Raw genomic sequence first — 15,680 nt, forward strand, 5'->3', positions numbered from 1 at the left:
ACCCAGAAGAAACAAAGGCAATCGGTTCAAGGGTGTAAGCGTGCAAAGTCGAAGTTAAGATTTCGGTTTAGAATCGAGCGGCTGTATGGATCAAAATGAATCGTCAAGGCGTCCCAGCGAGAATTCGAGAAATCCTCAGAGAAGCAAGGCTGGTGGGATCAAATCGAGATCAAACGAGTATAAGGTTGGTGTCCATCAGGACGTTTATTGTCATAACGACTGGATGGACAGCATGGTGAGAAAGAAAACGACGAAGGCCGAAGAGGAGATGGCGAGGGATGATGTTGAATGTGGTTGTTTCGTGTCCTGCTCGCAGGCAAAGACCAGAGTGTCTGGTAGGGAGGTTGCGTTAGACAAAGACGAGAGTGATATGCGAGGGAGCCAACAAGAGACGACAGGAGGAAGAAGAAAAGGAGGCGGCGAAGGCCGAAAGAATGGCTTATTCGATCCTCGAGAGCCCCCGGATACGCAGGGCGAATGGAGGGCGAATGTCTCTTGCCAAACGGTAAGGTTTACACTGTGGTGTGGGAAATGAGGATGAGGCACGATAGATCGACCAGCATCAGGGCAGGAGGGGTCTTTGCGACAACGAGACAAGGGGAGGGAGAGAGGGAGGAAAGTAATGTTTTGAGTTGGAAAATTCGGCGATAACTTTGTTAACATGTGGGAACTGGTGATTTGAAGGGAGATGCGTTGTGGGGGGGCGAAGGAGGACCTTTCATCAAAAAGAGGGAGAGATGAGAGAGGTCATGATGACAAACCTGGCCCGGTAAGTTACGTGCCTGCTGGCGGGCGGAGGGCAAAGCCTGAAAGGGCCAGTGGGCGGGCGCAGATTAGGCACTGGGCCCTGGAACACGCCCTTAGTTAGGCATAGTTTAGGGCTTTTCTGCGAGCCTCGATACCGGCCCTGAACATGAAAGATTTCGGTTTTTTACAGAACCCTTACGAAACAACCACCACCTCGAGCACCCCCATTGGCCGGCCGCGGGAAATATTACACTCCAGCACCGAAGTGCCGTATCGAGCCGGTTCCATCGGCGGTGCCTTAGCTGGGAACCGCAGCAAAAACGTCAGACGCAAGGAAAACCATGGGACGTTCGAAATCAATCACAAGTTCCAGAAAGGACCTGCAAATCTTAAAAAAGTTTTTATTTCAGAAATTCACCCGTCGCTCCATTTCACATTTTACCGGACGCCGGTGCTTCGTCGCCCAAACTTGTTACTTTTTGCTCGCGTCGGACATCCTCTAAAGGCACTGATATTCATCTGCACTTGACCACTGCATCTCCGACAAATTACCTAGCTCCATCGTCTCCGCCTTTGGACAGCGACCCCGACAAAAGCCATGCACCAAAGGGACGTCAAATCACTGGCCCAAAGGCCTGCATCAACCGAGCCGGTCTGGTGTGCTGTGACCCGAGCTGAAATTTATCGTTGCACTACGCAGCTCACACCCGCCAACACTCATCTATCCTCTGTGCTCTACATGTACTGAGTATCCCGCACAAACCTCCGTACTCCGGAGAAGGCACCAGACGAAGTCACCGTCGCAAATTCCGCCAATGACGCATAATGCATGGCTTGTGACACCTTTCGTCAACATTTTTTTCTCTTTTTCTTTTTTTTTTTTTTTTTTTTTTTTTTTTTTCCCTCCTCGAGAAGGGCTATGCTGTGTAACCCATCTGCCACGGCGCAGGCTGTAGCTTATATTATTGCTAAGTTCCAGAAGCTGGGTCTCAAAACATACAGTAATGAAGAGCCCACCACCACTCCCGACTCCTCTAACGGGTCTCGTCCCGTTTCTCATGACGACCCCGCTTGGATAATATCGCGCGCTACCGGGTTGGACCCGACGATCCCCTTATTTACGATGCCCACACGAAATTGTTTTTTTTGGAATCACCTTCAGAGAACGGAGCTTCTCCTCTCCCCTCCACCAGTACGTAGTACGCGTCTTTAAGAATGAATGTTTGGTACGGAGTAAAGAACCTTTTTTTTTTTTCCGTTCAAAGATGCCGCCCTAGTCAGATTTCCAATTTGTACCGCACATCCTGCATGTTTCGCATGGCCAAGCAACCCTGGAAGCCAAAAAAAAAAAAAAGAAAGGAACTGGCCTTCGCGTAAGCAACACAAAACATCGAACGCTGCTTGAGGATTCTGGGAGACAACTTTGCAAGGTTGGGACAAGCGGGTTGACCGTAGGAACAAGCAGCGGTCAGTGGTGGTCGGATCCCTGGTCACTGGCAGCTGGCCGCTCACCACCATCGTCCCAATCATCCCCGAAAGCCGAACTGCGTGGCAGCGAGGACGACGACTTACATAAGTTTGGCGGATCGACTTCCCGTTCTGCCGCAGTTGCTACACTAACCGAACTAGGCTAGTTGGCCAAGACCCGTAGCGGCAAGGAAGAACATTAGTCCGCCTTTCAAATACCTATCTCAGGTGGCTTTTCTACCCTAGAATGGTGTCATTCCAGTCGATTCTTTTTACCTATCCATCCATACATACCATGAGCATATCGAAACAAAAAGAGCTTCCTCACCCGCGTTTCTCTCTTTCCGTGCCCTTTTTTTCTTTATTCCGTTCCCAAAGAAGCTAGTTACTGCTCCAGCAGTTTTGGACCGGAGTGACTTTTCGCAGCTAACGGTTATGTCCGGCAATGAGTGCATTCGAAGCAAAACAAACATTGATCGCCGAGGCAATGATATCGATATTCCTTCGACTGTGCGTGTGAGCTCGTGGTTGCACTCGACATCCTTACAGAGTAGGGCAGAACCAAAACTAGCATGGACACGGCTAAACGTATGCCCTTGATTCTCGCGCCGTATTATGTTTCGATATGACATTCAAGCCCATTATTTTATTCACTCTCTCTCTGGTCAAAGAGGTCTTAGAATGTATCAGGCAAAGAGCCTGAAAATGTATGCTTGCCTGGTGCACGTATGAACTTGAACTTCATTGGGACTGGGACGGTATGGGGATTTCCAACGAGCTCAACCCCGCACTGAGAGGAGCAAGCTGAGCACCTTTGCTATCCGCTAGATAGTTGATGTAGGGAACCCTTATCTGTCCTGCCAGTTGGGCCCGCTTCCCATTGCCATCCCAACCTGGTCTTCAGTAGGACCAGAGGACGAATTATCTTCCGTTACCCCCCATTGCATCTTGAACATGACTTCCAGGATGCCCAAGATGGCGGCTACAATAATGTGCCCATCCTCTTTTGGGTCCGCATTTACCTCCAAGCATTCGTTCCCGCAAAAGGGAGCTGGTAATTTTCTATAATTGACTTCGTGCGCAGCATCATCAGCGGGGCTCGATGATTCGACCGAACTAAGCGGCTAATAGTAACTATTTTATGGTTCCAACGAATAAGTACGGAGTTAACTAGGCTAGAAAATAGCTTCATGCATCTCAAAAGAAAAGGAAAAATGGTGTCATGGATGGACAGGGAGGGCAGTTCACTAGTTCAAACGGTGATGTCAAGTTCATTCGCGCGATGGAAGCGCCCATTGAGGGTTGGGAGGCTCTTCGTCCAATCAAAATCCCATCTCCGTTTCAACTCGCGATCTCTCTCACCATAAGTGACACAAAAGAATCAAGAAAGATATCAAATGAAACAATTCAGGAGGGCTCTGAGAGATTGGCTCCCTGTGGTCTATTTCTGGATACTGAATTCGACATCTAAGATTCCGCCAGGCTCTCTCACCTGCAACCATGGCGCTTGCGTGGACTCCAGGGTATATTCTCCCACGGTGCCAATGTTGCACAGTGAAATCGACTCTGGGTGATATAAATTTGAAGATATCGCCGTCTTGATTAGAACAGTCCAACATTGGTCCGCTTTGGTCCTGTTTAACAGCGCTCATGCTCACTCCACTTGCACAACTGAGCACTCTCAGAAGTCTAGTCAATCATGGCTCTAGAAATCTATGCTGTGACCGAAGACATGGAACCGAAGCTCGAAGAGCTCGAAAATAATTGCCGGAGCAATAAGGGGTCACAAGTCGACGGAGAAGGCCATGAAGAAGAGCCCCGAGACTCTGAAGATCGGGCTATCACCAAGCTCCCTGAGGACAATGATAAAAACGTCTGCATAGAGACATTGTACTCGGGAAGCCTGGAAGCGCCGTCGCCTCTTCGTTCTTCCACTTGTTCATCGTGTTCTTGCGGCTTAAAGGAGTATGTTCAACTCTATATTCTACTTAACTCCTCCGGAAATCTGGATCTTCCTTCGGTTGCTAATTTATCCTTAGCAAAATACCACCACGAGAAGAATATGCTAATGGATATTTAGAACCACGAGGGCGAACACGTTTCCGCGACCAGTATTATTGTAAGGATAACAGTGAATCCCCTCCGCGGAGTTTTGGGCGAGGTTTTTTTCACAATGCTGGCCATTCTCAACCGGATTTCTTCCGCGACACGTCCCCGCCTCTCCGGGAAGGAAAATACCTATATTCTTCTTCGAGTCCCAAGGGAAGATCTCTCCCCGATGGCTTCCCTTCTCGCAGCCTCGGGAACCATGGCTTTGGTCAAAGACCTGTGTCCCACCGAGCCGCGCAAAAGATAGACAGATTGCCCCTAAAAAAGGAAACACCCAGTCTTTCTCGCAAACCATTTCGTTTCAATGGGCCTCCTTTTGTTCAGATGAGTCACTCATCCCAAAGCTTGAATCCAACGCCTCTCGGTCCCTCCAACCCGTGTGTCTCTCATTCACTATTTTCACAAACCCCTTACATGGATCCGGAATACTCACTAATTTTTGATGGCAGGGCTTTGAGCCGAAGAGATAGAGAAATTATCAAAAAGTCAACTAGGGGACGCTTAAAATATTCAAAGCATAATACTTCACACATTCCAGTCCTGCAGGATCCGAGGGGCGCTTACGTTGGGAGTGATCATTCACTCTCTTCTTCAGATGCCTCCGAGGGGTATGTATCTTGATACCCGTGCACTATTCCATTCTTGCCCTGGCACGTATCAACTCCCCCCTCTCTTTCTCTGGAGCATTAACAATCTATCGTGAAAGGGTTATGCCCCAAAGAGATAGGAAGAATTTGCGCCACCGAAAGCAGAAAAGAGCTCACACTCGGATATTAAATTCATGGTCAGATAGCGAGACTGATTGTTTGTTTTCTTCCGACCTCTCAAAGGTGTATGTATCTAGTCCTCTTCATGTGAATTACTATCACTGAGCTTGTGTGGAGTACTAATCTAGTTATAGTGAAAGGCGCGTTCCTTTACGAAATAGAGGAATGCCAAAGAAACTTCCTAGGAAAAGATCGGGACCACAAAAGCAAAAGAATTCTCGTAGCTTAGGTCTCTTAGACACAGCAGCTCACACCAAGAACAATTACCTACCTCCTTCCGGGGGGGCTCAACCTGAAATTGAAGTCCGTGTCGGTTTCTCTGGTCCGCAGGGGAATCTTCAGCCTCATATGGCCGAAAATTACGTTCCTTCCAATATTTCTGGGAATCTACGCCGCATAATCTATGAGTTTGGCCCTTATTATGCACAGCCAAATATGAGGCAGGTAGATGAGAGTGATGCAGATGTCAACATGCAATCCCATATTGAGCCGGCGCAGCACAACAGTACTCAAGGTGATAAGAGTCAGTGCGGCAAAGAAGCTGCGTCCGGGTTGTGCTGTGCCTGTTCACAATTGCTGGAAGGTAAATCCTGCGTGATGTTTGTCGAGCCCCGAAATGCAAAGGATAAGACTTTCGGTGATGGTAAGAATTTTGATGTTTCATTGCCAATCACTAGTTCAACCTAGGAAAGCTGACCAGAATATTAGTTTGTGGCAATATTGGTGTAGGCAATTTCATTGGCATTGCTGGGTTCGCCTCTGTGGCCATTGGGATTGCCGCGAGAATGGTTTCCCGCCTTATTGTTAAGTGATGCTTTCTCAAGCTTGACGCTGTTTTGGTTACTGCTGATGAAGTGATGTCTTTATCACACTTTTCTCTTGATGGATTTTGCTACCATTTCCCAGTTACGTTGCTGTTATATGTCCAATGATATCCTATCTCCTGTCTTGTTCTTCTATTTGTCCTTTTCTTGAATTTTGATGCCATCTTATAGCCCACAAGTGCCGTTCCTCCACCCATTACATTGGTGCTTTTGCTGCTCTTGTCACGTGCGATGTTGTCTTATAACTGACAAAGTGTTTATTCCTCCTATTTTCTCTTGATCAATTACACCATTACCTTTCCCCAAGTTTGGTGCTACTCTACGATCTACACTAATGTTGTTCGCTGGCCTGAAGAAGATTCACAGAATTCATGAGATATTTAAAATAACTGGTTATGGAGTATTGATGAGCTATCAGATCATGATTAAGCAATTTTATACTGCCTAAAGCATCTCTTGCATATTAACCAGGCCTGAATCCTCAGTAGTATCTCCTCTGTCACAACAGATGTGTGGCTGACAGTCTGTTTCCTTTGTTCAGACTTGTTGGAACGAGTATTATATCAAGGTGACTGATATGCGACATTATTATGTTGGTAAGGTCATATAATCTTACTCATGTGTTAGTGTGTATGCCGAAATGAATGAGAGTGTGGCCCGTGGGGTGTTTAATGAATGTACACAGTGTGTGTTTTCCCTATGATTAGAAAACCTTACACCTCATCAAGAATAGCCAAAGTGCCCAGAGCCAGTCTGCATTGCAGCTGTCTTCTTGTCCCTGTCTTCCTTTACCCTATGATCAGTTCTTTCGCTTGCTCAGTACACTTCTCCAAGCAGACTGAATGACAAGAGTTGCTCTAACGCGTTTCGATGCAGATAGAAAGCGAGAGCATAGAAATGCCAGGGCTCCAAGCGTGAAATCCTTATCGAATACATGCATTGGCGAGAAATCTGAAGGAGCTACCAGAGACGCTACATTCGAAACGGTTTAGCATTACTGTCTCCAGCAAGCCACTGGGCGCCGAAGAGCCTTGCTGGGCGGGTGTTGCTACTTACCAAACTGGGCACTGCAGCCCAATCTATGAAGTCTCTGTGCCAAAGAGGATTTCTGGCCTTCCTGTCCTTCGACCATATCTTCTGCCATGGTACTCTCATGATTGATCAGAACTTCATACTCGTCCACAATGCTCTCAAATATCTTCCCATCGGCAAAACTTGTTGTCATATTGTCAAGGCGGAGCCCTTTGAGGCCTGCGAGACATGATGCCCACCGTCTTAAGAGAAATGTTTCCCTTTCGTGTTCATTGTCAAATTCTGCTTGCTCCTCTTCTCTGGTGGCGTGATTATCATGTTGCATTTGACTGAGCTTCGTCTTGAGGCGAGATATTTCCCTTTTCAAGTCTTCCCAGTCAAGAAGGCCGTGCAGGCCCCATTTACCTACAAGGCCCCATAGTAGCGCAATCGTTTTCTCACGATATCCGTCCACAATATCTTCGGGGCGAATATCTTTCACGATGACACCTACACCGCGGATTCCAGAGAGCGCGCTCAGAGCAATCTGGACATTGAAAATCTTCGATGCTCTACTGACACAGGGAATTTTTAAATGTTGAGATAACGGCCATTCGTTTCCGCTTTGCAATAAAGACAAAACCTGCCCTGTCGGCATGGTAACTGTGGTGGTGTTTTCTGATTTCTGTTGCTGACTCCAATCCGAAGCTAATTGGAATAGCAACAACTCGGCCAGCCTGGTCAGAAGGATCCCATCTCGAAGATCAACGGCAAGGTTCTTAATTCGATAGTGGTGTTCTTGAAGACGGCATTGTTCATAACTGACCTGGAAGTCTAAATGGCTTAGTGCTCGTCCAATGTCTCCCACAGTCGGAAGGAGTAAGCTGCCCAGGGCCCGAAGCAAGGCCGCGGATGATTTATACTCTGAAGAAGTAACGAACAGGCATTGAGGCAAATAAGTCCCTGGTGCAATCCGTGCCTTGTCAAGGAGTAGAATAATCATAATGCTCCTTAGCAAAGTTTTGCAAAAGGGCGACCCTTCCACATCGTTCTCCTTAGATTTCACAGACCGTGCAATGGGGTTTGAATCCTCGTTCTTGATAAGGAACGTGTCTAGAAATTCCTCCATTGATCGCCGGAGTATTTTCTGTGATGATGCTTTCGGTTGAGCTGGGGAGTCGACTGGGATAGAGATCCTTCTTCCTATAACCGTCTCTGCAGCTGCTCGAAGAGCAGATAAATCATATGTGCTAAGCCAGAGGTTTAAAAATTTCCGGCGCATGCCTATGTCTTCTCTGAGGCGATTCCCACGGCTCAGGATATCCTTTGGAATACGCAGGGCTCCGTACAGCAAGGAAGCCTGTACGCGTTTGTAAAGTAAAGAAAAATGCGCATCCTGATAATGTTCAAGAAGTTCATGGCGCAAGCTTTGAGCGTCCTGTGCAATTGCAGCACAATGGCCCGAGTCGAAAAGAGCATTTGCGAGCTGGGTGAGCACGATCTCCTGATGAGCAAGCCAGTTCTCCTCATACATATATGGATTTGATATGTCCTCCGAAATTATTGGGTATTTTTGCGCAATATCCAGGCTCAAAATGCGAGGGACTGCAATCTTTACCGGTGGCCTTTCCTTAACTTGTTGTTTTGAAGAGGATTTTCTTGAAATTTTACCCGGATCGGTCGAGGCCTTTCTCACTGAACCCATACCGCTCATATGCTTGCCGTTTCGTTTTTTGGGAACCTCTTCGAAAGGTTTATCGCGCAATTTTGTAGCCTTTCCAGTCGATATTTGAGTTCTGGGACTGTTTGGGCAACTTGGTCGCAAGACCCTGTTATCTCTCTCAATTGCCTTCTTCTGTGGGGGTGGATCTAGGTTCCCCGCTGTTACATTAGAGAGCGACTTCTTGCCAAACTTTTCAACGGAAAGTGGTTTGAAGTCCGACAGATCAAAAACATCGAAGTCCTTCTTTTTCCCGGACTCGGCGCACGGTGATAGCCCGGGAGGGAGATTTTCTTTTCCAGTGTTTGACCCCGCAATATCTTGCTTTATGGCAGATTCCTGCGCAACGCGCAACGGTTGTTGCAACGGTGCTCTTTGAGGCTCTCTTGGTGGCGAGTTCTTTCGGTTGCGTCTCTTAGCAATTCGTGCCTCAAAGGCATCGACTTCGTCTTCTTGGCCGATGTCCACTTTCAAAGGGCTAAAGATGCTCATGAACATGGTTGGCATAGTTGTATCCTCAGGTGGTATGTATATCGTCTGTCTCCTCCGATCTCTTTTCAATGGATCTATTTTTCCCACCTCCTTATCTTGGCCGTCATGGGAGATGGGTTTCTTAACCTGAGAAGAAGCTTGCTGTTTCGGCACCAAGGACTGCCGCTCTCCTCCTGTTTTCTTTTGATCGCCTCTTGGTGATTGGCTAACAGCAAACCTAACCTTCTGCTTTGTCGGTAATCTCTGAGCTGGTTGACTCAACATCGAAGAGCCGCCTCTCCCTACCGTGGTCTTCCGCCATGCCGCCGTTGGAAGTCCACTAGCTTTACCGCCGGGCCCATCTTCATGTATTTTAAATGTTGCTGCCCTTTTCACCCTTCGCGGTTGCTGCTGTATTGACGTGGAAACAGAACGAAGATCTGTAGTAAATTCGAGCGGAACAGTGTTGTCGTTGTCATCGTATATATCGAACGAAGGCCTGGAGCGCTTCCAGTTTGCAGGACACGGCGTCGCCGCTTCAGAGTATCGAAAGGCAGGCATTGTTCTAATTTCTGCACGTGTGGTATCGTCTCGGGTTTGGGCTAGTTATCGGATTTAAGTCTCCCAGTTTGAACAGACGTCGTTCTTGAAGTCCTGACTCACGGAATAGAGACACTGGATTCAATGTAACAAATATTGATTAATTGTGCATCTCGAATACTGTTTCAAAAACCAGCAGTAGCAATTAGAGTAGAACTTATCCAAGTATACTGAGTACATGTGTGTCTCATCGGCGATGCACGCAAGCTGTCGTCTCCGACACTGCGATCGTCGCGTTCCTTTGTTTACCAGCTGCCCGCCCCGGGCCCGTCTCCAGGGGCAACGCAATGCTGATTATATAAACCTGTCACAATCCCCAAAACTCTTTCACGCGTTTCCAATGCCTCTGTGATACGGAGTAAAGGGGGTTGTTTGAGTGGAGAATCAATGTGTCCTCCTACATTTCACGGTCACAATTTAAGTATGATTCTGATCTGGTTGAGGTCCAAGGATGCTGAGACTACATAGTTATGTAGTCATTTATTTTGTTACCAGTGGCCAGCACGCAGGAAGGTCGTACCACTCACCAAGGAACGCAAGCGACAAGGCGGCCCTCTTCAAGGTCAACAAAGAAATCCGAGATTCTCTTTATATGACTGTCAGCTCTTTCGTCTATCCCTGCAGAGAACATGATGCCATGTCTCCTCGAATCTATTCAATGTAAACGCCAGCGACTTGAAAACCATGGAACCCGATTCTGCTCCCTTAGCATTCCAGCACTTTGATGCATAATCTCCGCTTCCAAGATGTTTTCCCTCTCTTCTTCTTACAAGATTGGGCGGCTCCATCCTTATCAAGTTGAAGTGTATACAACTCGTCGCAATCCCGTGCGGTTGGTAATGTTTTACAGTGAACTTTTCTAAAGACAAAGATTATAGAGAGATATCTGCGCTCTTTCAACGACGGGGATTGGCACGGAATAGCACTGTACTACTCGTCATTCAATCAATGAAAATGCGGCCCACAAGGCTTCGGAGGGCAGGATAAGAAGGCAAAGCCACCCGGCGGCGGCGCAGCTCGTCTGCTAGGCAACCAAGGGATCAAATCGTGGGCTTCGCTGCATGGAGTACATAGCTTTGTCGGCGGTTTCATGCCTCTTTTTCTGGTTCGATACCTAGGTTCACCGCAAAGATAGCCAATGTGATTGCTTGGACCCTGCCGAAAGTGCATGTAAATGTGTCGCTTATTCGCTGCCTTTCTATCCAGAGCTTGGAGAAGCCAGTAAAAAAGACCCATCTTTTTCGATACAGAGAAGCTCGAAAGGTGGCAAATAGGATACTTATTATTTTGGGTTCCTATCTCGATCAGTCTATGAGAATGCCAGCGACAAGGTTCAGCCTCAGCTACAGTTGGCCTTTACTGCCATGGATCCCAAAAGGCCCAGTGTTTTTTGCCGCTCAGGCTACCATGGTTAGGAAGCTCGATAAGCAGAGTTTCAAATTAGCATTTGGACGCTACCTGTGATTGGGGTTCTTGATATCCTATGAACCTTCAGGGCTTTCGTCGTCATGAGCGGTTGTCACCGTCGGCCTGGCTGGCTGAGCTCCCATTGCGCGTCTGAGTTTGATTATGACGCCATTCCCACCGAGGGCGTTGTTTTTTTAAAAGTTCCATTGGAGCTTTGCGCAACGGTCGATCCCGTCTTTCCTCTTTGTGATACCGAACACCCAACGTCCAAACGCCCGGAAACCGGTATTCAGATGACGGCTACGGTAGATGGCTGTCTGGGCTCGACTCTTATGTTTGCATCCGAAGCCACGGACATCATTTTTCGAGCAACGCTCCCCGGGATATGGGCAATATGACGACAGGTATATGAACCACTCACGACGTACTAGAGCATAATAGCTCCATAGTTGGCTGATATCCCCACCTCAGGGACAGAGAGTACCATATTCCGGGGCCCATTACGACACCATGCATGCTGGGGAGTCTCCTGACACTCACGTTGGCCTGCTGTCGTTGAGAACACCGTTGAAGTTTCGCTAAAAAGGTTAGGTAGAGGGGAAACGCGTATTTTGCCGCCTCTCCAGCCAAAGTGGTGTGTTGCGATAATGCAGATTTACTTGTCTTTTCCCCTACCATTACGAATGCACGCGCAGAGTATGGTACACACATACTTCTACGACGGAGAACCGTATTGTATCGCCGGGTACGGAGTACTCCGTACATTATACATATGTAAGTTCGGTAGAAGCATTTTGTCCTCTGATTGGGCTTTTGGCGAGCACTGTAGATGATCTACGCGGGTGGCTACACACTATTACCATCCCGAACCCGCCTCGTAGTCCAGCTTCAGCTTGGAGTTTCAAGCCACAAACCCACTTCTTCCTGATATGGTAGTCCGCTTATGATTCAATTCAAGCAGCAATGCAGACTCAACAAGTAATTCAATAAAACAATATCTTTTTTATTGTCAACACCACCCAGGGCCCCAAAGACTTATTCCCGTACTACATATGTAAAGCCAGTCAGTCGACAGTATCCCCCAGCTCTAGAACGCTAGATCGGCCAATTATTCCATCCACCACCTGCCATGATGTCCCAAATCCACAGTATCATTCAAACGGGAGAAACGCAATAATCTGGATAAAAACAAGAAAAAAGGCAAAGGCAAAAGCAAAGTGACAACGCCCCCATGCAACAAACAACGCCAGCAAGCAGAAGAAGCCGCCCGTAGGTCAGTATAATACAAGCCTCAAAGCCCAGAAAGGACCTGCCATCAAGTGGCCAGACTTCTTTTTTGGTGAAACCTTCTCCTCAGTACACTTCCCCCTCCAACCAGTCCTATGTGATATAAGAGGCCTGGGAGATTATCCACTATGTGGGATAGAAAGCAAACACTGACATAGCAGCGCGCTTCAACATTAAAAGACAACCAAAAAGAAAAAAAAAAAAAAAAGGCAAAAATAACCCCATAATAATGCACTCCGACAGAAAAGCCAATGAAAGTCAAAAAGCAGGGGAAAAAACAAAATGGTATAAAGGCGGAAAGCCGCACAACGAATTAAACAAAAAGGGGAGAAACAAATGCAGCAAAAAAAGGGAAATTGGAGAGAGCCGAACCCAAATAAAAATTTCCGGAAACCGAGAGATCCACACCCACATCATACAATCATTTCTTTCGTTACTTTTTGGTTAGTCTTTGAAAAGACAGAAGAAGCCATCCCACCTCTGACACTTTCTTCTAAATCCAAATATGGAATGAATCATGTACAATCACTGAGAACACGTCTCGAGTGATAGGATGAAATAATAAAAAAGGGGGGCGATGACTTTGGAAAAAGGCCAGCGCGCTGAAAGGGTAAAAGAACAATCGTAAAAGCCTTTTTGTTTTAGCCCAGTGTTCGACCACTAGAAGCAATCGCGTGGCCTGTTGCCCCTGTCATACGATGAGGGTGAATAGGGCCGACAGGATGAAGACCCGAGCCGTCTGATGAGGGGAATCCAATATCCCTCTGCTTGCCGCCCCAAGTCTCATCGTCTAGAACAGTAAGCCAGTTGGTGCCGACTTCTTGTTTCAAAGCCTCTAAACGTTGGCGGTAGATGTCTCCACTACTATCCCAGTCAACACCTTCGATAGCAGGAAGAAAATGTGCTGCGCTACCCGCCCCTGCAACTTTAGATGGCACGGGAGAAACGGAGTCGGAGCCCGTGTTCAGTCGCGGGAGAGCCGGGCGCGTAAGTGTGTCTTGGCGCTCTTGGAAGGGCGACTCCGATTTAGGAGTGGTTGGCTCGAGGATTTCTGAAGCCAGGGTATCCCTGCTCTCGTCCTGCGATAAATCAACAATTCTCCGCCTGTGAGGTTTCTTGCGTCGAGTCGATCCAACCGCATGTTCTTGTTTGCGTATGGAAGCGGGGTTCGTCGCCTTCTCCTCTAGCGCTTTGGGCTGTGCACACTGTGTAATGACAGGTTCGGCGATCAGGACATCGTCTTCGTGTGAGTTGGCTTGTTCGTTGGGTCTAATAACAGGAGCGCTCTCAGGCTCTGCGACTCGCTCAACCAGCTTCTTCCTTTCGGAGTAAGTTGGCCCACTACCGTCGATGAGGATATCTTCCGAGAATCCTGGGGTGCGCCGGAATAGGTTGAAGATAGTAACTCTGTAATCGGAGTGTGATTTGGTAAATGGGTTTCCTGCGACCCAAATCTCCCGTAGATATGGAATAGAAGTCAACCTCGCCATCTCGGTGGGATCGGGGATGTTGTTCTCTCGCAAATCAAGACGTTCTAACGAGAGCAAGCGTTCCACACCGGCAATAGATCGCAAGCGATTGGCACGAAGATTCAAGGCCGTGATTGCAGGAAGAGGATTTCGTGAAAGAGAATGCAGAGATCCTATCATACAGTGAGATAGATTTAGCGAACGGAGAGCCACCAACGTCGAGAGACTGTCAGGCACTTCAGTGAAAAGGTTCCAGGACAGATCCAGAGACTGTAGAGTGTTTGCAACTGGTGCGAGGCTTATAGCTGTGACACTAGTCATCGAATTATCGGGCAGACCGAGATGTCGAAGGAAACGCCATTTAGTTGATGGTAATATTCCGGCAGCCAGGAGGTTCGACATGCTCCGATGACGATACACGGTAGAGCACTCACTAGAATTCGAGCTTCCAGAGCCAGATCGCTTGATCTTCGTCGAGGCTCCGCGAATGTGGCGACGTCTCGAGCTGGGGGGCCGAGGAGGAGACGCACTCCCCTCTCGACGCTGCTTGAGGCCCTCCGCAGAGCCTGCTCTAACCATGGCAGAGCCACATTTAGGACTCGAACGGTTTCCGAAATTGTGATCACAGATGGGGGATCCCGGAGCGGAGGATGCTCTCACAGGTTCTGGCTGCGTAACCGGACTGGCAGTTGTGCCACCACTGACAGGAGACTGAGGATTCCTTGTGGACCTTCGTCTCCGCTTGTCAATATCGTCCAAGACAATTCCTGTAAGCAAGTCTCCAACGTCATCAACGCTCGCGCGCTTAAGGGTCAGGGTCCTAAGCTGTTCGGCCAAACGGTCCCAGCCATAGAAAGAACGGAAATCAACATCGATTATCTCCAGAGAACCAAGGTTTTTAAAGGCATGGAGTGGAACAGCGGTGTCAAACGGGAACTCTTCATAGCCACGGATCAAGCGGGCACGGTGGTCAGGAGCCAGCCTCAGACACGGGATTTTAGTAAACGCGGAATATAAGTACTTTAGGTCACTTTCGATCGCTGCCCTGGCCTTGTCGCATTTGGAAACAGAGTCCTTGGATCCCAGGCCAAAGGAAGACCAGAACACGCTCATGCCGGACAGAACACTACGGACACTTGACACGGAGTGGATAGAGTCTCTATCGCCCTTCGGCCGGCGCGGCTTGTTTAAAAATGAAACATACGCCGAGGAGGCCTCTGTGTTGATATTCTCCAAACGAATATTCATTGGACCTACGGGAACGGACAACTCCTCGAAGCGCGACAGAAGATAGAAAACATGGTGAGGGGTGAGGGTCAACTTCGCGGGCTTGATATTGTGAGACGTAAAGCTCAGGGAGCCCAGGGAGAAGACGGCGGCTAAGGAAGAGGAGGTAGCGGAACGACTGGACGAGACATGTCGACCGGTGATCGGCGGGGAGATCGAAGAATCGAGGCTCTTCGAGGTCTGGCGTCTCATCTGAAGGGCATTGGCCAATGCCTTTTCATGAGTGCGTACAAATCTGGCGAGGTTCTGGAGGAAATCAAGTAACACACGAGAAACGTTAGCCAAACCTGTTGTCACCCGTCCTGCCAGAGTCACAGGAGAAGGGAAAATTCCCACTTACCTTGATGAAGAGCTGGCCATCTTCGGTGTTGAGCTTCTCCATCTTGACGGCGTTGACTGGGCGAAGAATCAAGATCCAGTCAAAACGGGCTGCAATTACTGCACACAGGTAGCTATGGAGTAGTGAGACGACATCGTGAGAATGAAGAGCAGGCCCAGGTGGAGGATGATTGAG

At 48.2% G+C, this 15,680-nt stretch overlaps 4 protein-coding genes across 4 annotated transcripts; 2 read left to right on the forward strand and 2 right to left on the reverse strand.

The window, feature by feature from the left end:
• Window positions 1-85: 85 nt before the first annotated feature.
• On the forward strand, window positions 86-535 carry D8B26_008014 (uncharacterized protein; the record flags this gene model as incomplete). The annotated part of the gene is made up of 1 exon (XM_066125726.1): window positions 86-535. The coding sequence occupies one exon, from the start codon at window positions 86-88 to the stop codon at window positions 533-535; it is 450 nt and encodes a 149-aa protein (XP_065981810.1).
• A 3,378-nt stretch (window positions 536-3,913) lies between these two features.
• Window positions 3,914-5,902, forward strand: D8B26_008015 (uncharacterized protein; the record flags this gene model as incomplete). Its single annotated transcript, XM_003071391.2, has 6 exons — window positions 3,914-4,179; window positions 4,254-4,700; window positions 4,773-4,931; window positions 5,030-5,155; window positions 5,225-5,733; window positions 5,799-5,902. The coding sequence occupies 6 exons, from the start codon at window positions 3,914-3,916 to the stop codon at window positions 5,900-5,902; spliced, it is 1,611 nt and encodes a 536-aa protein (XP_003071437.2).
• An 811-nt stretch (window positions 5,903-6,713) lies between these two features.
• Window positions 6,714-9,677, reverse strand: D8B26_008016 (uncharacterized protein; the record flags this gene model as incomplete). The annotated part of the gene is made up of 2 exons (XM_066125727.1): window positions 6,714-6,886; window positions 6,971-9,677. 2 exons carry the CDS (start codon window positions 9,675-9,677, stop codon window positions 6,714-6,716), a joined length of 2,880 nt encoding a protein of 959 aa, XP_065981811.1.
• A 3,374-nt stretch (window positions 9,678-13,051) lies between these two features.
• D8B26_008017 (uncharacterized protein) lies at window positions 13,052-15,358 on the reverse strand (the record flags this gene model as incomplete). The annotated part of the gene is made up of 1 exon (XM_003071393.2): window positions 13,052-15,358. The coding sequence occupies one exon, from the start codon at window positions 15,356-15,358 to the stop codon at window positions 13,052-13,054; it is 2,307 nt and encodes a 768-aa protein (XP_003071439.2).
• Window positions 15,359-15,680: the final 322 nt, after the last annotated feature.

Source organism: Coccidioides posadasii, chromosome 5 (genome assembly GCF_018416015.2).
Source record: "Coccidioides posadasii str. Silveira chromosome 5, complete sequence".
NCBI classification, from domain to species: Eukaryota; Fungi; Ascomycota; class Eurotiomycetes; order Onygenales; family Onygenaceae; genus Coccidioides; species Coccidioides posadasii.